We start from the raw sequence: 26,175 nt of genomic DNA, 5'->3' as shown, positions 1-26,175 counted from the left end.
ATATATATATATATATATATATATATATATATATATATATATATATATATATATATATATATATATATATATATATATATATATATATATATATATATATATATATATATATATATATATATATATATATATATATATATATATATATCTCACATTTCCATGTACAGGGGGTTTTCTTTAGATCACCAATTTCACTAGTAAGAATATGTTCTGTGAGTGCTATTAATTCTATTTCCATTTATAATCGTTCAATTTATAATGGGGGATTTTAAAGATCGAATTATTTTATAATACATTTTTTTGTTCAAATCCACAACATGAATAGCTAGATATTGTTATCGTAAAGACCATAAACATGTATATTGTTATAAACGTTTTTCTCGTGTTGAATGGTTTTAACATCGTGCCACGCGCTCTTTCTTAGTCGTTTTAGGCTGATAAAGACTGCGTTGGATTGGATCACTTTTGTTGGATGTCGCTCCATTATCAGCCATAATATACTTAATTTGGTAATGTTGTGGGGATCAATGACCAGCTTGTGATTCAGATAATATGCGATCTCTGACAGTGGTCAGACAATATCCAAGCAAGTTCTTCCCTCTCCATGTACTTTTACATAAAGCTTTTGGATTCTTCGCACCTAATCCGATACCCCATATACAGTCTCTCGGACTAGCCTCCACCAACAAACTTCCCGTAGTTTCTAAGATTTTCTCTTTAAGATCTTTGTTTTGCGTAAATTTAGCGTAGTTTCCTTCGATAACGACATCCCTACATTTTGTATTCCATTCATTCCCATCGAAATTCCTTACTTCGCGACCCATCCTTTTCTGGTCACGGGGATGGCTCGCTTCTAATATCTCGGCACTCTTTTCCTCATCCCCAAACATAACTGAAATTCGAATAAATCATGACTACACAAATTGTGTTATATATATTTCATTCGAGTAATACACTTTTCCTGAAGGCACATACCGGCTTTTTGGTGCATCATATATTGCTCCGCACAGTTATATCGTATTCCATCTATTTCGAAAGAACATTGATACCACTGGCTGAATACATCATTCGCTCCCCAGAAAAATGTAAATTTTTCTTTGCTTCCTTGGTCTGATGAAGCCATCAGCAGAACGCGTAAGGTTAATAAAGTGAAAGCTGTCGAAAATCACAACTTACTAGAGCGCTGGTTATTATATACGTCACTATATATTCATGCCAGTGTCACTGTGCACACGTAGACATTGCACCAAGTACTAGTAATGTCTTTGTACACACGCATTGCACCACAGTTGGCAACGAAGCGCATACTAGAATTCGGAATCTGATTTGTGATTGTGAATTCAAATATGTACATGCGCAAAACTTCCAACGTTTTCGATATTTGGTTGATAATGTTTTTGATACGTAATTCATGACTATATGTCATACATTCTATAAATAGCGATTCAATACACAGCACTGTTCCATACCGACAGCGCGTTACAGCACGTCTGTATACTGACGACTGCCAGATCAGCGCGCAGTTTTTCACACGAATGACGTAATCTTAAGCGGCGTAAATTTCGGGTAGGTTTTTGGTTCATACCGTATATTTTTCTGGTAATAGCGCAAATCACATTAGGAGAGAAGACATTAGGAATCGTCTTTTCTGATTGCTGACTAGCTGCCGAGAAACAGCAAGTATGCTATGACTTGTTTTTGCTTCTTCTTCGTTTGAATTTCAGTTGATTTGAGTGAAATGGCTCGTGACAGAAGCCTACCAGACAATTATTATAATCGAGATGTACATGAGGTGTATATGCGAATGAAAGACTTGCCAAGTTTCCACAATCTCAGTAAAATTGTAAAACAAATTGTGAAGAATTCCAGTTGGATCGAGAAATATGGCCTTCAGTGGATGATAGTTGGTTTTACTATCCCCATGGTAACCTTTGGGTTTTACCTCATGTCGCACCAAAATGTTTTGGCTGTCGTTGCCGGAATGTTCCTGATGGGTTGCGCTCATCATATAATATGTCAGCGAATGGGACACTTGGCTTCGCACGGAGCAATGTGTGATTCACCGATGCTGAATAGATTCATTATGTGGTTGACCGTCGATGTTTGTGCCGCTTATTCTAGTGTTATGGGTATCAACGTCCATATTAAAAGCCATCACCCGCATACAAATATAATCGGTCTCGGGGATTCAAGTTCATGGAAATTACCGTCACTTTCCTGCTATCAATATATGTTCTTTGCGCCATTTCTGATCCCAATTGCGACTCCGATTGTCTCAACTTATCAACTGATAACTGAAAAGTTGTGGAAGGATCTTGCATTGTTTATACCGACAGCGGCTTTTGGACTTGTAATAAATGTGTACATGTACGTTTATTTTTCAAACTTCACCTGGATCGGTGGAATGATCTGCATGTTTCTGGCACGCGGGTCATTATCCGTGCCTTATATCCACATTAACATATTTCAACACATTGGTTTGGCGATGTATGACCAAAAGTACCGTCCCCACAGAGTTTATCAAATGGCAACTTCGGTTCTAAATCTCTACACCAATCCGATGCTGAATTTATTCTGGGGTCCAACACTCATCGAATGTCACGTTGAACACCATCTTTTTCCTCGATTATCCGATGGAATGTGCAGAAAAATTAAGCCCACTGTTGAGAAATTTCTGAAAGAAAATAACCTTCCGTACATCGAAGACAGTTATTACAACAGACTTAAAATTTTCATCAATAACTATGAGGAGCTTATGGTGAACGCTCCTCCAATAACTCGCTTTGTTGGAATTCAGTGACACTCTTCGTTTTATGGCACGTGCGCGGCAGTGCGTTTTTGTTCCGAGAAAAAATTTCCCTAGTGGAATGAGGTTCGGTTTCACATGTGTTAATTAGCTTTTAGTTTTTCCTATGCCTCGATGATGAAAAAATAACTAATCACCGATAGGGCTAAATTGTATTAATCTCGGTGTAATATCACATTCAGTGTTTGAAATGTCCAATAAAATTACCAATTTGAATTGATTTGTTTTCTCGCTAATTAGTAGTGCGCTCTGAAGGTCGTTGGCGTGTTGCTGAATGAAAATTTGACAAGGTAAAGGTACCCCCCATAAGGCCATACCCCAAAGCTTTAATACCAGTTTCTCAATTGGTAGTATTTGGCCCAAAGACAGACTATGCTTAAGACGAGGTAAAGAAGCATACGATAGTTCAAACGGGCTTACTATCACTTTTGGTGTTTGAAATCCACTACATACAACAAACAAGTCTAACAATAACATAGTTACTATAATCGTTGGTGGTAAGCTTTTTATAATCGGATGGGCTTATACCAACGTGAAAATGTCCGATCGTGAAACTAAACCACAGTCAGGTTACTGACTACGGTAGGTACTAGACTAATGTAGTCTGTAGTTAGTTACCTAATCGTTGGTGGTAAGCTTTTTAATAATAATCGGATGGGCTTGTACCAACGTTAGTGGTTTGTGAAAATATCCGATCGTTAAACTAAACCACAGTCAGGTTACTGACTAGCCTGTAGTAATATATAGGAATCCACATGATTACAGGACACAGGTCCTAATTAATAAGAAGACAAGACAGTGTCTAGATAATAAATAGGGAATAGATAATGATCACAGGGACTTGACTTGACACAAAAGGATTTTGACCCCAGTATCCTAGGTACTGGCTGCCTTGTCTTTTTATTACCTAGGATTACTGGGGTCAAAATCCTTTTGTGTCAAGTCCCTGTGATAATGATCAGTTGAAAATGAAATTCATGTCAATTTGTTTTTTAGATTTGATAATAATTTATTCTAATGGCTCCAAAAGATACAACAGTACTGTTGCAAAGATTGAGACAATTGATGAAAAATAGCAATTATGTATCTGAACGAGTAAATGCCTATATCGTTCCATCTGGAGATGCGCATCAGGTAACTTACTATTTCATACACATGGAGTTAACGTTGTTATGTGATTTATATACAGAGCCTGTCTGGATTGGTTCTTGTTATTGTAGAGTGAATATATATCAGCCCATGACAAACGAAGAGAGTTTATTTCAGGATTTTCAGGATCTTCTGGTATGAATTTTTATATCTCTCTAAAAAGAAGATTCATTTGCATTTGAATGAATCAGAATCTTTGATTCTGTTTCAGGGACTGCCATTATTACTGAGAAAAGTGCAGCATTATGGACGGATGGAAGATATTTCTTGCAAGCTTCTGATCAGCTGGACAGTAACTGGACACTCATGAAAGATGGTAAAATCTTTCCCAATTCTGAATCCAAATTATTTTTGTATGCTTGAAATATTCTGTATTTGATATATCTTTATTTCCAGGTCTAGCTGAAACTCCTACTCAGACAGATTGGCTAGATACTGTGTGTATATATCTTACTTCTGAAAATCACTCATTTAAGAACTTAATGCAGTGTTATGATGATAATCATAATCTATTTTTTAAGGTTTTGCCTGAGGGTGGAAAAGTTGGTTTTGATCCATTTCTGATGTCATTTGGTAAGGATCTTATAACATTAAATACCAATTTAGAGAAATCTCTTTTCTATATTTTGTGGTGAATTTATTACAGATCTTTGGAAATCTATGTCTAAACAACTGAAAAAAGGTGGCAAAAAGCTTGTAGCTGTTGGTGAAAATCTCATAGATTTAGTATGGGATGATCAGCCTGACCCACCTAACAAACCGATATTGACTCTAACAACTGCATATACAGGTACTACCAGAAGAATCTACTCAAACGTAAAGACTTAATAATTACTACATTGCCTTTGTTACAACGTGTTATATTCAATCGTAATTCAGGAAAATCATGGCAAGAAAAGATTCAAGACATTCGTGAGAAATTGAAGGGGAAGAAATGCGATGCTTTAGTTTTAACAGCACTTGATGATATTGCATGCAAGTTTAAGTAGTCTATACAGCGAATATGTTTTTTGAAATACAATGGATGTACTTTGAAATGTGGTTTTATCAATCACACATTGATAACCTACATGTACCCTCAATGAAATTGTGTCTTAAACTGATCTATTATGTAAATATCTAGGCTTATTAATTTTGATGATAGGCCATAGATATTTGCGATTCTTCAATTTTTAAAACAAAAAAGCATCTCTGATATTTCAGGGCTTTTCAATCTGAGGGGGTCAGATATTGAATATAATCCAGTATTCTTAGCTTATTCGATAGTCACTTGTGACACAATTTGGTGAGTGCTTGATTAATTCAGATTTTATGATTATCATAGGCAAAATCATATATGGTTGCATGCATGTTATCTATGAGAATATTTTGTTTTAGTTTATTTATCGATGAAAGGAAGATCGACAGCAAAGTCAAAAAGCACCTTGAATTAGAAAGTGAACCAATGTCTTTAAGAATCTATGCATATAGTGATATCAAGAAAGTTTTGGAGCAACTTGTTGAAACCTCTGATAAAAGAATTTGGGTACTTTGAATTAGTAGCAGAAGTGCATACTGTTATGGGCATTATGCTATTTGAAAGTTAACCAACATAACTAATCTGAGTAGTTAACTATTAACCTGATAATGTATCCACATTTTAGATTGCTAAAGGCTCAAGCTATTCTCTCACAAATTCAATACCAAAGGTAAAGGTGAAATTAGATGAGTAGCTAAAAAAATCATTATAATGTGTTTGTATGTATATATCTGATCTTGGAAATCTAAAAAGTAATGCCGGTTACCATTTACTGTTTGCTTTTAGGTTCAACGTTGCATTGAACTATCTCCTATTGCTTTGATGAAAGCAGTCAAGAATGAAACTGAAATCAAGCAAATAAAAAGGACATTTGTAAGAAATAGTACTTGTATATCCATAGTATTAAGTATTAACTATAGCTTAGTTCACTTATCCTTACACAATTTGTTTTTATAGGTTAAAGATTGTGTTGCTCTTGCTGAATACTTTAGTTGGCTTGAAAGAAATGTATGTACCAGTATTTTTATAGAACTCATTCCTGTTGTTTACGTTGTTTCGATCAATATTTATTCTTTCTATTTTGAAGATTTCTAAAGGTTCCCTTTCTGAACTTAGTGGTGATGCTCAATTACTGAAATTTAGACAGTGAGTATTCATAAGTTTCAGTTCTACAATCACTTAAAAGACATGTCTTTATTTTTTAGTTTCATTCGTTTTCCAGGGAACAAGAGGACTTTTTTTATCCTAGTTTTGCTACGATATCTAGCAGTGGGCCGAATGGTGCAATAATTCATTACAAGTATGCATTCCTGATACATGTATAATGGCAATGAAATCCTAGAACTTGAATCCTAGAGTGATATTCTTATTTTCTTGTTTATAGACCGACTCCAGAAGTAGACCGTCCATTAACACCAGATGAATTATATCTTTGTGACTCAGGAGGCCAATATTTGTAAGTTTCCTTTACTTTTATCACATTCATTAATTCAATTATCTATGTGGGGGTTTATTTCTACCAATATTGCTACTAACATGTTAGTATTTTGTTAAATTCAGGGGAGGTACAACTGATATAACAAGAGCAATGCATTTTGGAACACCTACAGATCACCAAAGAGTAAGTTTCATTTTTTTGAATTAATGAAGTCTGTTGTAATATTCACTTTAACATATTTGATATTCACTTAACATTATGATAATGTCTACACGTAGCCTAATTTGTGAACTATTTCAGGAATGTTTTACACTCGTGTTGAAAGGACACATTGGCTTAGCTTCCTGTATCTTTCCAAATGGTTGGAGAGGTATTGTACAACACTTTCTGTACCTTTTCAACAAGACAGCATGGAGTGGTTTTGTTTTATATTTTGGATATTATGTTTTCAGGAAACCAACTCGATGTACTCGCTCGCACAGCACTTTGGGACGTTGGACTAGATTACCTACACGGTACTGGACATGGGGTTGGTGCATTTCTCAATGTACATGAAGGTAAACAAGTTCTTGATGTGTACTATTTGCATCAAACATCAGAAAAGATATGAAATTACATTCCCTTTCTGTTCATGTAGGTCCATCGAGTATTAGCCACAGACTGAATATAGCTGAAGTGCCTTTGAAAGAAGGCATGATTATGACAGATGGTAATCGATCAAGAATTGATACATGGATGGCTGTAGTTGTAGTTTTTCAAATAAGATAAACTGATTAATGGGCCTTATTTTTGTTTTTTAGAGCCAGGTTTTTATGAAGATGGAAGTTTTGGTTGTCGTATTGAAAATTGTTTCCTTGTAGTTAAAGCTAATACCAAAGTATGTTCAGAACCAGGTTAAGGGCCAGTATATCAAGTGTATATATGAAAATGTATGTTTTGTTTTGTAGTATAACTTCAAAAACAAAGGATATCTGACATTTGAACCAATAAGTTATATTCCAATTCAGACAAAAATGTTAGATCCTTCCTTATTGTCACAAAAAGAGGTAAATGTTTAAAACTACTCTTCCTCAAATGCTTATTACCTTCAATGAATCAATTGATGAATTAATTATGTTAATTGTATTAAATGTAGATTGATTGGCTGAATAATTATCACTCTAACTGTCGGGACATCATTGGTAAAGAGTTAAAAAGGCAAGGGCGAAAAGAAGCGTATGCTTGGCTAATCAGAGAAACAGAACCAATTGGATAAGGTTCATTTGCAAGAATGTGAACTAAAAGCAATCTTCAAGTTCAATCTTCAGCCCACCTGCGGGCTATTGTGTTATTTTTAATGTAGTAACTACTTTTAATGAGGAAGAAATGGTTAATTGGAGATTCGTACCTCCTGTTGAAAGCTGCTGTCGTAATTACCATGAAATTAAAAATTACCACCTACAATAGCAAATTATGAATGATGAAGAATTGTAGTTAAAAAGATATGTTTTGTCATTCCAATGGAAACCATAACCATGTAACTTTTACAATTAATAAACTAAGACTGACAATTGAAATAAATTTGTGTACATGTATCGTCTTTCGATGGACATTGCTTTTCGATTTCAAATGAAATTCGGGTTTTATTGAATTAACTTTATCTTCGCAGTTGTATATTTCTTAACGAGGATTTTGATTTTAAATTTTGTTGAGAACAGTCAAGAGAAATTTTGCTAGTCCTCGTGCTGTCGTTTAATATGAAATATCCCATGATATGATGATATTCTGTGTACAAACATGTGTTATTTCTATAAAATGATATACATTTTTTTGCAAATTATCTTTTTTACTATATCGAGTAACCATTGTGGCTACGTACCCTCATCAAGCGTATGGACCCGGCCCGCAAGACGTTAAATGTTTTACGTACATCATCTGGTGCTGCCATCTAACCAATTATTAGATAGATATGCACATAGAACTAATTTTTATTTATATGAATGAGCATGATAGCGAATTTTTGAGAAAATTACCTATAATTTCATCATTATTTGATTAAACAATTTTTAAAAAGTATTTCAAAATGTTACATATCCATCAAACAAATTTGTTCAATTTGATGACGTCATCAGAACAGCGACGTCAGCAGTAATAGACAGCTGCTTGTTTCGACTAATTTGGTGAGAAAATGGAGCTATCAGAGGTTGTAAGTGCACAGTTTGCATTTCCAGTATGTGGTGTATTGTTATGCGCAGTACTGGTATTCGCATTTGGCTTCAAATCGTCAGTTCAACCACCCAGTTTTGATTTCGAGGATGAATCTGAGAAACGACAGAAGAAACTGAAGAAATCTAAGGTAAAAATTAGGCAGTAGGCCTAGTTATTTTACCGGATCCGGTCACCGACTCCTGAACGCTATTTTGCCGGATATCGTCTCTCATTGGCTGATTTACTCCGTGCATGCGCAGAGAGGTGCGTGACTTAGAAAATTCGAAGGAAGTGTGGAGAACAGAGTTTGAGAAAATAGAGCGGATAGAGAGCGAGACTCGAACCCGGGCCAGTAAATTACTAACGCAGCGTCTTCCCACTCGACCACCGAGCTCGCTGAAAACCACTCAAATGTTTTAACTACTACATATAGCCTTACCCTAACCCTATCCCTAGTTGTGAAACGGAACCCTCTACTCACCCTCTTGACACTAACCCTATCGAGACCCTAACGCTAAACCCAATAAAATGATTTTATTGTAACATAATATATGGATCCGGCAAAATAGTGTTCAGAAGTCGGTGACCGAATCCGGCTAAATAATCACTTCCTAATTACGCTTGGATTTTTTGTATGTAAATAATTTTAATGTGATCCTCTCAATTTGCTATGTTAACAGTTACTGTATTGCAATTAAAACCATTAAAAATGGTAGTTGACGTTACCATACCATCTGTTGTTTAAGTGTATGTAACAGCGACTGGTATTCAGACTGATTATTATATATAGTTTACCACCGGTACTAAGGCATTAGTAGTAGGCAGTAGATGGTAGGGATACAACCAATAACTGTTTGTTTAAAAGTGAAAACCACACACATGGTGAACTTCAGTTATCCATGTTGACTATTTGGACATTAAGACCGTAAGTGTAACCGAATGTCAGTTTAAATCTTAGTCTGTAAATAGTGAACCACGTGATTGCTGTAATTCGAACCTACAAGTTCAAAGATGGAGGACTAAGATTGAACTAGTGCGTCCGATTATTAGCTCTGACCACGACTAGTTGGCTGACTCTGATAGCCAAAGTTCACCCAGGCTGACATGTTGGATGAATTAAGGTCAATAAGAAGCTATAGGGGATTTTCTATCCAGAATCCATTGCCTATTCCAAGCTGTGATACCTTTATGAACAATTTTCATTTTAACATGATATGTGTAGCACTTGGAGCTTTGATAATTCCAACTGAGATATTTGATTATTTTTTATTTAAGCCTACCAGTATAACTTCTTTATGTTTATCTGCTGTATGTAATCTTTAATTCTACTTACCCCGGTAATGACAGTTATCAGCGGAATTCTATTCTGGCTTGTTCAGCCAGAATGCACTGGTATTCCGGAATAGCATAATCTGTTCTATGCCTGATATTAGGCAGGTAGAGAGTTTGTAATCCTGGATTGGTATTCCTGAACAGGAATATATTCAGTCAAAACCTACCTTAATGTCATCTAGGTCTAAATTCCTGTCAATGAGAACCCATCAGCTATCCCACTAGATGGAGTGCACATCAGTGCGACAACTCTGTCAAAATTAAGTTAATTTTTTACTTTCATCTAGATTTTTAGTCTCCCACCTCAGACATGAGACAAATCATAACTCTAAATAAAACTTCGATAGATCTAGATAAAGGTCAATCCTATGTAGTGTTGTGATTTTTATTCATCATTCGTACAATTTGAGTAATTATGGATAGATTTTAATTGAATCAAAGAGAACACACTGTACACTAGCGACACTTGATGGATCCTCAACTGCCACAGTCTAATGTATCGAGTCCACATTAGGACTGGGATTGATGGGGAAATTATATAGATCCTCATATCGTATTTGTGGCATTAATGTAATAGATACTTTTCTTCTTCTAGAAATCATCATCCTCGGTTAATGGTCACGTTTCATCGAATAATACCCATACCACATCTAATAAGGCTGCACCAAAGAAAGTTGTAGGGAGCCCAAGTCAAAAAACGAAGGTAAATCTTTGATTTTCTGGCAAAATGTTTAATATATTATTCATCAGATATTTTGCCTCCAAATCTCAGCCAAATGATTGTCATTCAAAATCAATTCAGTCTAATAATTCATTTAAACATTATTTTACAAAATACATATGAGTAATACATGAGTCCAATGTAATATGCATGGAAGGATTGAATAGTTAGTTATTAATGATGATTTATGATTTCTTGTGTGTGTTCATAATGTATTGATTGTGATCAGATGAACTTTTCTTCCGATTTTAGACGAAAAAGTCGACCACTCAAAGAGCTACTAATGTTAAATCAGAGGTTGCCATAGAAACGAGTTCCCCGATTGACAATAATGGCAATGATGGTGAGTTATTTAATGTGACTTCGCACATTACATTAACTCATTGTTATATCGTATGGAATTTCTAGGAGAGATTATCGTCTATGACTAGAATGAAAATAGTGAGGGTGAATATTTGCAGGAGAATGGACAACAGCTTTGTCGAAAAAGGAGAAGAAACTTCGCAGTAAAGAGAAGAGAGATGAAACCATGCCTGAGGATACTGATGCAGTTATTGAAGAAGCAACTGCAGCTATTGAATCACCTAAAAATCAGGCTAAGAAAGAGAAGATCATCAAGAAATCTCCTAAGGTAGAACATAATCTATTTATTTTTGATTATGTATTTTGTACTAAGTAATATGAAAATGGCAGTACAGAATTTGCTTTTAAAAAGGATGAAAAGAAGGAAGAAACAGTTGAAGAAGCTCCAGTTACGAAAATTGTTGAAGAAAAAGAGGTAAGATAAGTTGCGAATAACATGTTTAATGGCAATGATTACTGAATATATATTCCATCAACCGCCTGACCCTTATACTAAGTTGTTTGAATTTCTACTATTAAGGAGGTTGTGCCTGAAACTGTAAAGCCGATGTCGAAGAAGAATATAAAAAAGAAGGAAAAAAAGGTGCAGGAAGAACCAAAACAGATTGAAACTTCTAATGATAAGCCTACAGAATTATCTCCCACACTGGCAGATATAGCCAGTCCAAAAACAGATGAAATTGAGAAAGTAGATAAAGTGGAAAAAAGTCCAAAGAAGAAAAAGAAACAACCTTCCACTGAAGTTGAGGTAGAGAAGAAAAAACTTTTTTATTAAATGGGAACTGCAGCGCTAAAACTGAAATTTGCCAGCAGTTTGCCTTTAGACTTGATTATAAGTGACAGTGATATTCAATTTTCAAATCTATAATGATATGATAATATAACTATGTGTGTATATGATTTTATATGTTCAAAAACTTGTATTATACACTTTGTACGTCACCTGCAAACATCTGTCACTGAATATTATTACACTCTAAATATCAATATGCAGCTTTACAGTATCTCGCTGGGCTGGGAATCTACAGCTGGCACAATTCATCATATATCATTATACATCAGGCTAACACCATTAAGATTATTTTTATATATCCATCGTTTTAAAAGTCTCTAGGTTATATTGTTACGGTTACCTATCTTAATGAAGGGTTGTATTATATCAATTTTGTAGGTTGAAACAAGCATTACCAAAGATACAAAAACTAGTAGTCATATATCTAACACTACTAAAGAACAGCTACAAAAACCATTAGAGTTAAAAGGTAAATCATTTGTACTGCAATGAAGAAATAATCAATGTTTTCAGTCATATGATATTTGGAGTAGCTAAGGTTTCATCAATTTGTGTATCATTTACATTTATTAGATTGCTATGTTTATTCTTTTATAAAGATGCTTCAGAAAAGCCTAATGCGCAGTCATTGTCAAATGGTGTTTCGGATGTTCCCAAACCTGCTGCAGTTTTTGATGAAATGGGAGATGGTTAGTCAACTCTTGCCGGATATTTCACACTCATGAAATTATTTTATTTTTTGATTAGTTACAATGAACATTTAACGTATGGGTTTTTACAGACAGTTGGTCAAAAGCGAAGCCGCCGCATAAGAAAAAGAAAGCTCGTCGAGATAATTAAAAGAATATATTATTTACTGCTAAGAAGTGAGAGCGTGATAGTATTGGGGAAATGATGAGTGAATAAAAAGATGTCATCCTTCAAAGACTGCATTTAATATATCAACTGACCGTTAGTCGACAGCATTGATGATCTTCCTTGAGCATATAGATAAACTACACAGAGTTCACTGATTCGCAAATCATTCCTATACACATGGTCTGAAGGACCCTGAGATATGAATTATTTCTGGTTGTTTCACAACCTGGATTTGTATATCCGTTTGATGAATAAATGATCATCATATCCTCGGTTTGGTCGTATTGTGGATAGAGCTCAGTAAATTGCTGTGCTTGTAGTGAGGGTCGGAATCACAAAAAACATCTTAACGATTTTGCAGTATGGGATGTTTGTTACTAGTCTTCGGCATCTGAGAGTTATTTTTACGAAAAAGACAAATCTGGTATTACAAAATGTATTATTGATATTATTATCATAGTTTACGATGATGTTAATGATAATCATTACTTGTTTTATGTTGAGTGAGTGTCTGCTGTAATTCTACACTATTTTGTGCATATGATGTGGAAGCAGTTGAGAAAATTGGCATTGAAGTATGGGAAATATCTCTGCCTTTTTCAGTTTCTCCCTCTGACAAACTACGGTATATATTATTTATGGCACTTACAAGGTGTTTATTGATGACTTATCTACTCACACTAAATAAATTCGGTACTGGTATATAAGCTTTAATACATAAGTTATGAATATCTACCCTTGTGTTCTTCATTTGAATATAATGTGTTGATTCAAGAAGAATTGTCGATATGTCGAGAATCCCTCAATAGTTTGAATGCCTGTTTTTAACTTTTTGAGAAGAGATTATTGATTTGAGAATCATTCCTCGTTTGATGTATATTGTACATTCGATGTGTCTATAAATGGATGATTACTGGTAAGCAAAATGCTAAAGAATGTTCTTGACTCTTGATGTGCCATTGAAGTCCTTAGAACAGCAGATTCATATATTTGGATAGGTCTGGGCTCGGTTTCACCACTATATTATGTTGGTTTTGTTGCAATTCAACCGAAGAACTAAAGAAGAAATAAACGTGGGTCTTTTTGTGGTGAAACCTCGCCAAATACTAGAGAATTATCAGTTGTGCTGTGGGACATTTACATTGCAAGATACACTTACTCAAACGCTCACTACTTACTATTGAATTTTATTAGTGGTTTATGGCAATGTTGGTTGGAGGATCAGAATGTGTACACTGGTTATTTCTGATCTTTGTTTAGAGTGGGAAACCATTTTCCACTAGGATTTGTGCATTTATATGAAATTGTATGCTATTTTTGAAGGAAAGATATTTTTAATACATCTTATAATGTATATTTTTAGATTCTCGACTATGCTAAATTATTAGCCTAATGATGGCATAGTGACTTGATAACTTATCCTAGTAAAAACCATCATATGATATATTAAGCTAGCTGATTTCAGGCTATTTTGAGCAGAGTTATTTGAAATATTTTCAGAATTTTATTGAGTGTCCTGGTTGGGATCAGACATTCAATAATGAATAGGCTACTATCTTAAGATTTAAAGAACAGAGAATTTTACTTCGAGCAATAGATTTGTGATAAAGTTCTGTCTATCAAAGGGATAGTTCATGTATTATTTTATGGCTGAAAAAAATACATGACTGTTGGTAAGTATGTTTATCAATTCTAAGAAATAGCTTTTCAATTTCATGGTGTAAATATATCCAGTGTTCATCATTGAAATCGATATAGAGAGCATGTAATCACATACCCTACTCTCTTACTGATAACATAGTCAAAAGATTGGCGAAATGATTAAATGCCAATATAACCCATACATATACTTAATCTAGATGTGATGATGACACACAAATCTGAAATGTTTGCAATTTTAACAATAAAACAAGTTGTAATCTTTTGTGTCATTCATAATTCTTATTGAATGAAAATATCAAATTAATGTATAGTTAAGTGTAATATACATATGTAGTATATATTGTAAAAATGTACCGTGTGAATGGGACTGGTGAACGCTTTATTTTTAATGAGGTGGAAGTTTTTCTGATAATATTCATAGAAAGTTTTTTGCCACTCATTGATTCAACTTTTTTCAGTCCATCAAATCTTTAAAAAAATAATATATAACTATTCCGTTGATAATGTGACACTAATATCGTTTGCTCTGCACCTTCACGGAGATAAACAATTTTGCGCTGTGACCCTTCTTACCAATAATGTATCGTATTTGTCGTTGTCGAAATATTATACATGTATGTATTGTGTATATAAATAATTCTAAAATACCAAAATAATATGTTCACAATTATTCGATCCTACCATTCTTCCAACTCCTGCATCAAGTTGAGGCTCCGTATTCTTCAATATTTACCCTTTCATTAACCTCTTGTTTTCAAGTTGCTACAATAAATTCTATTAGGACATAAAATGTATCAGAAGTATAATCATCCGCCGGTCACAGTCTGGGGTCACAACTCTTGTTTTAAGAAAGTGTAAATGATGATTTTCCATTATTATTGTTTCACTAGAAAATGTGTTAGTTGCTGTATGTAAACAGGTATTAGTTTCATCTGTATACACTATGGATCTATGGATGTAATATATATATTTTTGTAGTCCATCGTCTTCCAGATCCATGGAAGCTGTTTAAATACAGCTTTCTCTATACCCCTGTATGTTTTGATTACTTCTCGAATATTGTTGTACGACCAAAAAAAGGTACAAATGGCTTACTGTTCTTCCTGATATTCTAGCCAGATTTGTGTTTTAAATCAGCTCTATTTGAACACGTAGGTCTTCATGTGATATTATAGTTCATACCTGTGGCTGTTAATTTAGTTATTGGTCTGTTCTGTTGCCGGTACTCTTTAAATATGTATTGGAAAACTTAATTTCGTTCAGACTAATATGCGTATTAATAGTAAGCATATATCAACTTGTCTTGTAACAAATACGGCATCTTATTCTCAGTGAATTTGTTGTATTCTTTCTGCTGGCGGTGGATATTGAATAAAAAGTCATATTTTACATGGTAGTTCTATGTTTTCTCAAGGATTTGTGATGAAAGGTCAAAGCCTAGATGGAGGCAATCACTGAAGGAGGCTACAATTCCATAGAGCCCATAGTACCATGGTTGGTCTATTACTACTTTTTGAAAAACTTAAAAGCCCTGATTTGTGCTTATTCTTCACAAGAGCGTTACTTTTTACTTTTACATGTTACGTATCTGGAAAGACTGCAGTGTCCGCACTCATAATTGTTATACATGTACTAAGTGTTGATCAGGGTCCAGTTCCACAGATCCGAGTTAAGATTTAATTAACTCTTGAGTTAACTCATTGAAAATGAACTTTAGCTCAGAGTTAACTCTAACTCACAACTGTGGAACTGGGTCCAGTACATTAACAATTACCACATCCTAGTACAGTACATAAATGACAATTGATATTGGTCCCGTGAGATATGAGGCAAGCGCTAACTACTGTGTTGGTAGATAATATATTAATTAATATATTTAATGGACTTCATAGACTGAAACTGAAATACCAGTCGAAACTAAAATATACTGAACAGCCTTTTGAATATTTTATTAGCCTTGAAGCAGATATTGTACATTAAAATAATGAAATGTTCACAAGATTTTTATGATACAATGTACACACTTTTTACATATAGGCAATAAGCATCAAACCGTATTAATCATTTGAAAATAAATGATTCGCTTCTGGTCATATGAATTTATTTCCACCTCAGTACTTAAAACCAAACAAATATACACTTCGTTTATTGAATATACAAAAGTATATTGAACGTAGTAGAAATCATTATCATCTATTGAAATAACGAGGTTAATTTCAGGCGGGAGATCGAATCATGTAAATACCGAATCCATGGACAGTACAATGAAATAAGATGCAAATCCTCCACCAAAAACTCTGCATAGACTAATGTCAATAAACTCGATAGGTACATCACAAATGTGTAGTCTCAGTACATACAAATGCTGTATCACAGTTATGCTGGTTTATCTAAAATCTGTAAGAAAAAAACTTTGTATTAGACACAGTTTTCAATAAATCAAATTCTTGACACAATGTATATATGTACTGTATGTTTGTACCTGTGTGACTAGACCAGCAGCTATAGTTGATCCACCATAGCGTAACATAAACCTTCCTAAATCCTTATAATCTGAGAATAATTCTATACAGATTGGACGATTTACTTCCACTTCAACTACAGCATTTGAATTTTTAGTTAGGCACCTATAAGTAAACATAGCATCAATAAGTCACAAATCGTTTTATTTGTTTATTCATTATATGAATTGAAACAATGAATACCTAGGATTCTTTTTAACAACTTCGCCAGTACTTTTATGGAGTTGTGAGACAATTTTTCGTATGTGAGCGGGTTCACTTCTCGTTTGATAATGGAATACAAGCTGAAATGTTACACAATTTAGCAATCAATTGAAATGAGTCTATCTTTGCTTTGTACACACAACGTATCAAATAGCTTTGTCCTTTACTTACTGGGAAGCCTTTAGTGAGTGGAACATCGATATTAAAAACAACTATTCTTCCTTGAATTCGAGTAGCACATTTAATGGGATTGATGGGATCACAAACCATTGAGCCTAATCAGCGTGAAAGGATAAATTAAATACATGAAATATGCTTACATAAATAGGATTTATATGATAACTATTACCTATATTGACTTTTTCCATCTCAGTGCCAAATACTGTAACAGATGCATACTCTCCAGCTAATGCACATGAAACTGGTTCCTCGTCCACAGTTACACCTACAAACACAAAATGAACCTGGAAAATTCATACAGAATGTACAAAATACAGGTTAAGACAAGTACATTTTTTAAACATACTTTTCACATATGCACTCTCTCCTATTGGCATGATAAGTAGCCGGTCGCCATTTTGAACGTAACCTGCTTCAACTTTTCCCGAAATCGCAAATCCACTGGTCATTCCTTTATAAACATCAGCTACACACATTCTGAACGGTTTCTCAACAGGACGTTCAGGTGGTCGGAATTTATCTGGAATAAATCATAAAAGTAGTATCAATGAACGATACAGGTAATAAATATTTGAATGAAACATGCAAACAAGAAGTTGTTACCTATCTGATCTACGAGTGTGGGTCCCGAGTACCATTGCTTGAGTTTTTCATCTTGGCATTTAGTTAGATTTTCTCCTCCTAGACCACTGCATGGAACATAGGTTATATCAGATTCTTTGAAGCCAGCTTGCTTTAAGAAATGACTTAATTTCTTGACTATATCATTGTATCTATCTTGTGACCATTCAACTGTATCCATTTTATTTACAGCTACTACAATTTGTAAAACTCCTGTAAATAGAATGAAAAATTACACATAATGAATAAATATAAGCGACAGTGAAAATGTAATATACTGGTTGTATGAATCTTGAATATAACCATTAGTTTTTCAATAGTACCTAGTGATCTGACAAGCAAAGCGTGTTCCCTAGTTTGACCACCAGCTTCAAAACCAGTTTCAAATTCACCTCTTGTACCATTGACAACCAATATGGCCACATCTGCTTGGGCAGCACCTAAACGAAAAAATATGGATTATTATGTGAAAATTCATTTTGAAAATGGATCTGATACCAAACAATTGATTCGGTAGTAGTACCTGTGATCATATTTGGAATGAAGTCTTTATGACCTGGAGCATCCATTAAATTTATCTGTCTATTAGGAGTTTCAAAACGGGTCTGTGCTACATCCATAGTTACTCCCCGAGTCCTGGTATTATGAAGAATAAATATGAACAATGGTAATATTTCATTTACAAGAGTTTTTTTTTATTAGCCAGCCCAAACCTTTCTTCTTCCGTTTCATCGAGCACCCAAGCATATGCAAAAGAAGCTTTTCCTAATTTCTTGGATTCTTGTTCATATTTATGCATCGCTTTTTTACTAACACAACCGAGCTGGTATAAAAGATGCCCCATTAGAGTACTCTTGCCTGCATCGACATGACCTATTCAATATAAAATCGATATCCAATGTACATGTTTCTTCATGGGCACTCTAGTTTTTGAATCATCTCAATTCTAAATCACTCAAAACTTATATCATCCTTACCAATGACCACCAGATTTATATTTTCTTTTCCACCTTTCCGTTTCTCTATTTCTTTTGCCAAATCCACTCTTTCAATCTGCTTGGATCTAAATAACAAAGCGAAAGTTTAGAGATTTATCATAACGGACAAAAATTCTGATGTTAACAGAATAAATTGTAGTGCTAATCGAAAGATTAAATACGAAAAATGAAACCTCAATCCCGAAAACAAAATGATTCTTAAAATATCCCTCCATATTCATACATATGTCATTGCAACCAATGGATACATAGCTATGATTAATGAAAGCTATGTTAACGCTTTCAGTGCTGGCTAATTAATACCCTATAGTGCTGAAGATAATTTGAAAATTCTGAAAAATTTCACCCTAGTGTGTTGAATAACGGGAATAGCACTATACTCGTCTACACCCTGGCGCGGTATATCGTTAGTTACTAATATTTCACTATGTTTGACAGGTGCTGCCATCTTTCAAGAGAGATAATTAGTAATTACTCATTAAATCAATACACCGCAGTGCGGTGTACTAGCAAAATCCATCACTGATTCATACACCGTACTGCGGTGTAGACGCACTGAAAGGGTTAAGCGATATAAATGCTCAAGCAGGCAAAATATGAAAATTTAATCAACATCTGTCGGCTTAGGCTATCAATTGCTAAATATACAAGCAAGCAAAGCAATCAGTGATGAACCATTATAGATTCTTACCCACGCCTCATGTCTGCTAGCGATGTCCTGAAAACAATTTCGTTTTATAGATGAAGATGCCAAAATAATTGTTAACTGTAGTAACAATTGTAATTTACCACCAGATAATTTTCTTAAAGTAAAATGTATATTAGACTTCGTATTTACTTTGAAGCACTTTTGGGGATGGTAGTTTCACTTCTTTGACCTGTTGAATCTGCCCTACAGTCGGGAGAACGAGTCCTGTTGTTAACATTATTTCCATCTGATATTGTCAGTGTTGGTGCTGATGCTACCTGCTTTGCCTGCGTCTCAAATGATGGTACTTCAGTATCGCTGGAATCCTAGGGAAAACAATTGTATCTATTTGTAAGTAAAATGGCATGATAAACTTACATTTATCAATATACTTTTTTGACAACAACTTGTAATTAAAAATTTAGAATGCAAAAATCATCAATAAAATATTACAAAAAAGTGAGCATCTTACTTGAACTGATTCGCCAATGAAAAATGTCATAGGCGACTTCTCTTTTGAAGAAAAAGTTATTCTAGCAACCCCATCTTCAACTTTGGTAGAAGTATCAACAGTTTTAATAACCGGAGGTTCACCAAGTGTAAAGTCTGATTTTACGGTTGATCTACCTAAAATGAATAAAAGGGAACATCGATTTGTCAATTGTAGAAGGCAAAAGAAATACACTAAGTGTATAACACTACGTGGAAACAAGTCTGAGATACTACAGTTGTTATATTCAGTAGATTCTTTCGGGTATCATACCAGTACGAGTGAAGGCAACATTCTGTTTTTCTTTCACAATGTCGTCAGGAGATGGAGTTGAAAAATCAAATGGAACGATAACATTTGATTTCTCTTGTTGTTCTACGATTGTTTCCGATATTTGTTTCATGTAGCAAAATTTCAAAAACTTTTTGGTTCTAGCAAGCTTTTTTCTTTTTCTCACAAGCTCATCTACAGAACTATAAGTTGGGTAGTGGGAACATATTATTCTAGCAAATATGGATGGTTTAGAAATAATTTCAGTAGAGACATGAATATTGTTTTCAAGTGTGAATTCATCATGAACAATATTGTTATCGATAGTAATTGTCTTCATTCTTAATTGGCTGTTTAACTGGGGACTGAAAACATCAAATGAAGATAGCTCAGTTTCACTAGAGGAATTTGGTGCAGTCTTTTGCACCGGGGACGGAACCTTTAACAAACCAGATAAATCAATTTTTTTAGTAGAAGTCTCACATTTCAACTGACTTCCACGTTTTATAGTGGTGGGTACAACATGTTTTGCTAGTTGGGACAAGCTAATTGAAGCATCTTCTAAAGTGTTATGGCATTCTTTCATATCTTTTGCAGGAATCCTCAATTTCTTTTTAGCATCAGAATGTTTTTCAGTGAACACATTTAATGATATAGGAGCTGTCTTTGCCTCTACTTTTTCTTTATGCTGTTTTGCTAAACTCGCAAGGCTTAAACCAATACTTTTATTTTGTGATTTAATCTCATGCTGTTTGGCTAAATTTGCCAAGCTTAGTCCACTGCCTTTTTGAGATGGTTTAACACTCCCAGACTTGATTTCATGCTGCCTAGCTAAATTAGATAAACTTAAACCTTGCACTTTAGGCTTAGAATGGCTTTCATTATTTTGGTCCGCTTTTGTATTATGCTGCCTCGTTGAAAGATCCAGATTCACAGGTGGTATGCTGAATTTGTTCAGACCAGCTGAACTTATGTTACTCTCATCTTTGGAACTACCAGAACATTCAATGTTCACGCCTGAACAAATTTTGGGAATATTCTCTTTTCCTATTGAGCCGATGATTGGCAAGAATTTTGATAGTCCATCGGTAAATTGTTCTAGATTGCTCAATGATGTCAAAGTGGTGGTGGGGTTATCTTTTGAAACATTTGATTCTTTAATTTTACAAGTGGAAAATTCAAATGCATTCATAGGCTGTCCTGCAGCCATATCACGCTGAATGCCAAGTGCATGAAATCCTGGTGGTGGGCCGGCAAAACCAGGAGGCGGTTTGACAAATCCAGGAGGGGGTCGAATTGGTTTCATTCTAGGGAGCATTGTGATATCTCTCATCTCATCAGATGGTTGAAACAAACATGCTCCAAACTCATCAGGAGCTGATGAACTAGAAGCCTTAATTATAGATATAGTGTCAGTATTGAAATTAAGCTCCTCATCTTACCTTACCAAATTCAATTATCATCCATCAGTTCAAAACATATGAAAGAAAAATGAAAAGAAGACATAAATCTCAAACGAATTAAACATTTTTTCTTGGAGAAATCTAAGTCATTTTGGCCTGATTACTTACCTGAATCTCTTCTCCTTTCCCTGGGAATTCTTTGTGATTTCGGAGCATCTGCAACACAAAAGTATTCTTTATCTAAAAATAAAACTGGTCAAAAGTATATCTTACAATATCAGCCGAGTACAAACCTGCTTTATTCAATACTTGATCAAGAGCTTTCTCCAAGTTGAAGTCAGATTTAACAACAGCATCTACCATAGTATGCTCAGGCACTGAATCACCAATAATATTACGCATCTCTTCTAAACATGAATTCAACTGGGCTGTAAAGAAAAATATGTAAAGATTCGAATAATTCAAATTCATCTTTAGGGCCTAGTCCAATTCAGTGCGGCTTAATATTTTTCACATGGCTAACATCATACAAGACAGTAACAGACCTTGTTGTGTATCAGATAATTGTGGTTTATGAAATTGACCGGAATCATTGAGTGATTGGTCATTTTCACTGTCACTTTCATCCTCTTCAGGAATTTTAGATTCAGTGATAAATGATGACAAACTCGGCTCGGCATCGCGGTTGAATGTGAATTGAGCAACTAAAAAGTGAAATAGCACATAGAAGTTGTTAGTTGTCTTCTTCGACTTTGAATATATGAGATAAAGCAATGAATTTGACTTGTAAGAAAAATGTTCAATCCTATGTAAAATGTTGTACTTGGACTTAGAGCAATTAATAGAAGTTCATACAAGGATTCATGTTCAAGTTGTTTTGGCATGTATTTACCTGTTCCAGGAGAAACACAGTAACTTTCTTCGACAGAATGACCATAAACGTCATCGTAGCCATCATACTCTACAATGTCAATTTACAGTACAAAATGTTGAACAGAACAGAGGGATGAACGGGATTATCTATCTATTTACGAAGACGGAATTCCAAAATAAATGGCCACAGGGTAAGCTAGTTGATCAGGTATCTAGCCTTTTCAAGGGTAACACTTAATATCGCATCGTATGCAGACTAGGAGTAGGCTGAAATAGTGCTATACGTGCAATAAAATATGCCAACATAATTACATTGAATTTGATTGAATGACATGATTTTCGAGGAAATATGTAGTTTTAATACAAACCATCGTCAATATTCATAGATCGCACATTCCTATGTCTTGACATTTTGATGTTTGTCAAAAAGGATTGCGCAAATATAAATGATAAACAGGGCTTTTATGACATTGTTCACGCTTTTTGAACTCGTTTTCAATTAATTCAATTCAATTCAACTGAACGCGGAACCAGTCAACTATTGGAAGTGGAACCAGTCTCTCGACACGATGCATTTGTTGTAAGCTACTCAATAGTATCTCTTTTAGCTATATAACATCTATATATTTTCTTTTAGACGTATCACAATTCATAACCCCATTGTTCAAAGATTATAAAAAAAGAGAATGAACTGTGAGCAATAAATATTCAATTGAATTGAAATTCCAAATATGTTACAGTGGAATGTAAACAATTTTATCATGCTTTCGTTCACGCAACACATGCCGCGATTCATTGAACCACGAAAGGTAACGTAGCTTCATTCACTTTCTTTATGAATGAATATACAGTAAACGTAATGTGCTGTTGTCAAAGGAATAGGGTCTGAAATAGCAAGGATTTTTGGAAGGTGAGGGAAGCAGGGTACTGGAGTGGACAGGTGGAACAAAGTAAACTCGCGAATAAGGCATCCATCCATCCCCGCGGGCCCGACCTCTGCTGCCAGTGCTGGCATCGTGACGAGCGCTGAGCTGAAGAAGGCCCGAAGCCACCAAAGTGGGTCACGGGTTCCCCCAAGAAAATATGCCGTGGTAACGGTGATTCATATTTCATTATTAAAAGAAAAATGTTTTCCTGAAAATTCTGGCAATTTAGAGTGCAGCTCGAATACTTCCCCGCCGCATTGCATTGGGTCCGCCCTATGCGCTGAGTCTCCGACATTTTCCGCACTCCCGTTCAGGCGTGTTGGAAGCAATTTTTGATTGCTGCAGCCAAATACCGATTTTGGACAGGTTCTAAATATTGTCGTGGCGAATTTACTTAATTTCTTCAAAAACGTGGTATTCAAAGAAAAAAAACGTCAGTCAGCTAATTATTGCCACGGGCGACTTTCGTCGCAGCACTTCCAACGCCACTGCCGTTCGGTAGTTGATAATTGTTAAATCATTGATCTATCTTCAGAAGTCATTGAATTTACTTTTCAGTATGTCCAGCTCAGTTAAACCTATAACATTTGTGACGGGTAACAAAAATAAATTGGAAGAACTAGTGAAGATACTTGGGAAAGCGTTTCCTCAACAGGTGAGATTGAGAACTCAAGGTGAGGCTCAACGATCATGACACAAGCCTACTTCTATTTCTCTTCTCTAATCTCTTGTTATGTGCGTGCCGATATTAGATTTAATGTCAAATCTATTCATTCCAGATTGTTAGCAAGGACATTGATTTGCCAGAGTATCAGGGTACTCCTGACGAAGTGTCACTAGCCAAGTGTAAAACGGCTGCAACTTTGATCGAAGGTCCGGTTTTGGTAGAAGATACAAGTCTATGTTTTAACGCACTTGGTGGATTGCCGGGACCATATATCAAGTGGTTTTTGAAGAATCTTAAACCCGAAGGTAGGCATCTTCTTCAAATGCCTATCATTTTAAGCCAGTATTGTTTGATATTTGATGAAAACTATATTTGTTGTATTTCATAGGTTTACATCGTTTACTTCATGGTTTTGAGGACAAGTCAGCTTATGCACTTTGCGTATTTGCCTATCACAGCGGGAAACCTGGTGATGAAATAGTATTATTCAGAGGAAAAACAGACGGTACGATCGTTTCTCCTCGTGGGCCAAATAGTTTCGGTTGGGATCCTTGTTTCGAGCCAAAAGGATTCGATCAAACTTACGCAGAGTTACCCAAGTCTAAGAAGAACGAAATTTCTCATCGCTTCAAAGCTCTTAGTGAATTTCAAAATCATTTTGCGAAGTAGGTGACTATCTTGGTAAGAGAATGTCTGCATCTACAAGTGACATGATTAATGTCCCGAAAGATATCAAATTCGATGATACGTGTATTGTGAATGACATTTGTTTTCATACAAAAAAAGATGTAATTGCAGCTGGACAGATTGATGGTACTGTTACCATTCATTCATATTCAGCCACCGAAAATCAGACAAATCATTTATTAATGACTTTGTCACATCATAGTAAATCATGTAGGTCTTTGAGATTTTCTGATGACGGCGAAAAGTTGTATACAGCCTCAAAAGATAAATCTATTCAGATTATCGACATGGGAAATGGTAAAACAATCAAGAAAATGAAGAAAGCTCATGATTCGGCTATTTTTTGTATGGAAATTATCGATGATTTCAAATTTGCAACGGGTGATGATGATGGAAATGTCAAGTTATGGGACATTCGTCAACCCGAAGCTATCATGGCTGTGAAAGAGAACGAAGAATTCATCAGCGCACTTCACATCGATAAAGACAAGAAAATTCTTTTAGCAGCGAGCGGCGAAGGAACGTTGACTGCATTCAACATCAGACGTAAGCGAATGGAATTGCAGTCGGAATTATTTGATTCAGAGTTTCTTTCATTGTCAGTTGTAAAAAAACAAAATAAGGTTTTATGCGGTGATGGCGAAGGTGTTATGAATATATTCAATTGGGGTGAATGGGGAAACATTAGCGATCGTTTCCCAGGTCACCCGTTATCAATCGATTGTATGATAGCTATAAGTGATGACATTGTTTGTACTGGATCTATGGATGGAGTCATCCGTGCTGTTCATATTCTACCCAATAGATTTCTTGGTGTAGTCGGTGAACATAATGATTTTCCTGTAGAAAATTTATCGTTATCCCACGATGAAAAACTTTTAGCCAGTTGCGCGCATGATGGAAAAATCAAGTTCTGGAATGTTGAAGATGTTAAAACTGAAATTGTTGATACCAAAAAGAAGGCAAAAAAGAACACGAAAACAAAATCCCTGAATACAAGTTCAGCTGCCAAAAATTCTGACTTTTTTAGCGATTTAGTTGAAAATAAAGATAATGATGACGATGATGATGGTGATGATGATACTGATAGTGAGGATTCAGACGACTAGTTATGTACAACAATTATTAAAATAAACCTTCATATTGATAATGTATGTATTTCTGGTGTACATCACGGTTCTGAAGTTCACATTGTTAAAACAACACTCGGCATAGGATAGATAGGGGATATACTATATTGAGGATCATTAGAATTTTGAAAAATCCCAGGCTTACGTAGGATTCGAACCTAATTTCGTGTTTGCCAACGTATACGAAGG

The 26,175-nt window shown here is 35.0% G+C and overlaps 6 protein-coding genes and 1 pseudogene across 9 annotated transcripts; 5 read left to right on the top strand and 2 right to left on the bottom strand.

Annotated features, from left to right (window-relative positions):
• Nucleotides 1-144: 144 nt before the first annotated feature.
• Nucleotides 145-1,294, bottom strand: LOC141899494 (protein irg-1-like). Its single transcript, XM_074785847.1, has 2 exons — nt 976-1,294; nt 145-892 (listed from the first exon to the last, which is right to left on the bottom strand). The coding sequence occupies exons 1-2, from the start codon at nt 1,121-1,123 to the stop codon at nt 525-527; spliced, it is 516 nt and encodes a 171-aa protein (XP_074641948.1). The 5' UTR covers nt 1,124-1,294; the 3' UTR covers nt 145-524.
• A 137-nt stretch (nt 1,295-1,431) lies between these two features.
• On the top strand, nt 1,432-3,721 carry LOC141899493 (fatty acid desaturase 6 pseudogene; annotated as a pseudogene).
• On the top strand, nt 1,520-7,969 carry LOC141899491 (xaa-Pro aminopeptidase 1-like). Its single transcript, XM_074785845.1, has 24 exons — nt 1,520-1,680; nt 3,047-3,096; nt 3,803-3,940; nt 4,027-4,090; nt 4,167-4,271; nt 4,352-4,392; nt 4,477-4,528; nt 4,602-4,745; nt 4,835-4,930; nt 5,159-5,240; nt 5,333-5,480; nt 5,599-5,643; nt 5,760-5,846; nt 5,931-5,981; nt 6,061-6,119; nt 6,196-6,273; nt 6,358-6,429; nt 6,534-6,594; nt 6,712-6,781; nt 6,864-6,968; nt 7,049-7,120; nt 7,212-7,288; nt 7,359-7,457; nt 7,547-7,969. Exons 3-24 carry the CDS (start codon nt 3,824-3,826, stop codon nt 7,664-7,666), a joined length of 1,845 nt encoding a protein of 614 aa, XP_074641946.1. The 5' UTR covers nt 1,520-1,680; nt 3,047-3,096; nt 3,803-3,823; the 3' UTR covers nt 7,667-7,969.
• Nucleotides 7,970-8,309: 340 nt separating this feature from the next.
• Nucleotides 8,310-15,723, top strand: LOC141899492 (uncharacterized). Its single transcript, XM_074785846.1, has 9 exons — nt 8,310-8,746; nt 10,526-10,633; nt 10,904-10,994; nt 11,113-11,282; nt 11,367-11,429; nt 11,535-11,762; nt 12,186-12,276; nt 12,407-12,496; nt 12,589-15,723. Exons 1-9 carry the CDS (start codon nt 8,579-8,581, stop codon nt 12,645-12,647), a joined length of 1,068 nt encoding a protein of 355 aa, XP_074641947.1. The 5' UTR covers nt 8,310-8,578; the 3' UTR covers nt 12,648-15,723.
• A 571-nt stretch (nt 15,724-16,294) lies between these two features.
• On the bottom strand, nt 16,295-23,095 carry LOC141899629 (HBS1-like protein). 3 transcript variants are annotated; one of them, XM_074786044.1, is made up of 20 exons: nt 22,945-23,095; nt 22,596-22,664; nt 22,249-22,407; nt 21,997-22,131; nt 21,872-21,919; nt 21,153-21,737; nt 20,013-20,167; nt 19,691-19,866; nt 19,544-19,570; nt 18,832-18,917; nt 18,568-18,727; nt 18,378-18,490; nt 18,178-18,294; nt 17,837-18,067; nt 17,580-17,753; nt 17,403-17,498; nt 17,225-17,328; nt 17,033-17,133; nt 16,810-16,954; nt 16,295-16,724 (listed from the first exon to the last, which is right to left on the bottom strand). In XM_074786044.1, the coding sequence occupies exons 1-20, from the start codon at nt 22,985-22,987 to the stop codon at nt 16,704-16,706; spliced, it is 2,745 nt and encodes a 914-aa protein (XP_074642145.1). In that variant the 5' UTR covers nt 22,988-23,095; the 3' UTR covers nt 16,295-16,703. The 3 variants fall into 3 exon arrangements, with proteins under 3 accessions (XP_074642145.1, XP_074642146.1, XP_074642147.1); XM_074786045.1 differs by lacking the exon at nt 19,544-19,570; XM_074786046.1 differs by lacking the exon at nt 21,153-21,737 and having other exon boundaries at nt 16,296-16,724.
• A 233-nt stretch (nt 23,096-23,328) lies between these two features.
• LOC141898828 (inosine triphosphate pyrophosphatase-like) lies at nt 23,329-24,838 on the top strand. Of its 2 annotated transcripts, none has more exons than XM_074784945.1 (4): nt 23,329-23,385; nt 24,061-24,157; nt 24,282-24,474; nt 24,558-24,838. In XM_074784945.1, the coding sequence occupies exons 2-4, from the start codon at nt 24,062-24,064 to the stop codon at nt 24,836-24,838; spliced, it is 570 nt and encodes a 189-aa protein (XP_074641046.1). In that variant the 5' UTR covers nt 23,329-23,385; nt 24,061. The 2 variants fall into 2 exon arrangements, with proteins under 2 accessions (XP_074641046.1, XP_074641047.1); XM_074784946.1 differs by lacking the exon at nt 23,329-23,385 and adding an exon at nt 23,452-23,486.
• A 20-nt stretch (nt 24,839-24,858) lies between these two features.
• LOC141898827 (WD repeat-containing protein 55-like) lies at nt 24,859-26,093 on the top strand. The gene has a single exon (XM_074784944.1). The coding sequence runs from the start codon at nt 24,859-24,861 to the stop codon at nt 25,963-25,965; it is 1,107 nt and encodes a 368-aa protein (XP_074641045.1). The 3' UTR covers nt 25,966-26,093.
• The last annotated feature ends 82 nt before the right edge of the window (nt 26,094-26,175 follow it).

Source organism: Tubulanus polymorphus, chromosome 2 (assembly GCF_964204645.1).
Source record: "Tubulanus polymorphus chromosome 2, tnTubPoly1.2, whole genome shotgun sequence".
Classification (NCBI taxonomy): domain Eukaryota; kingdom Metazoa; phylum Nemertea; class Palaeonemertea; order Tubulaniformes; family Tubulanidae; genus Tubulanus; species Tubulanus polymorphus.
The sequence above is the reverse complement of the archived record's forward strand: the minus strand, read 5'-3'. Positions and strand labels throughout refer to the sequence as shown.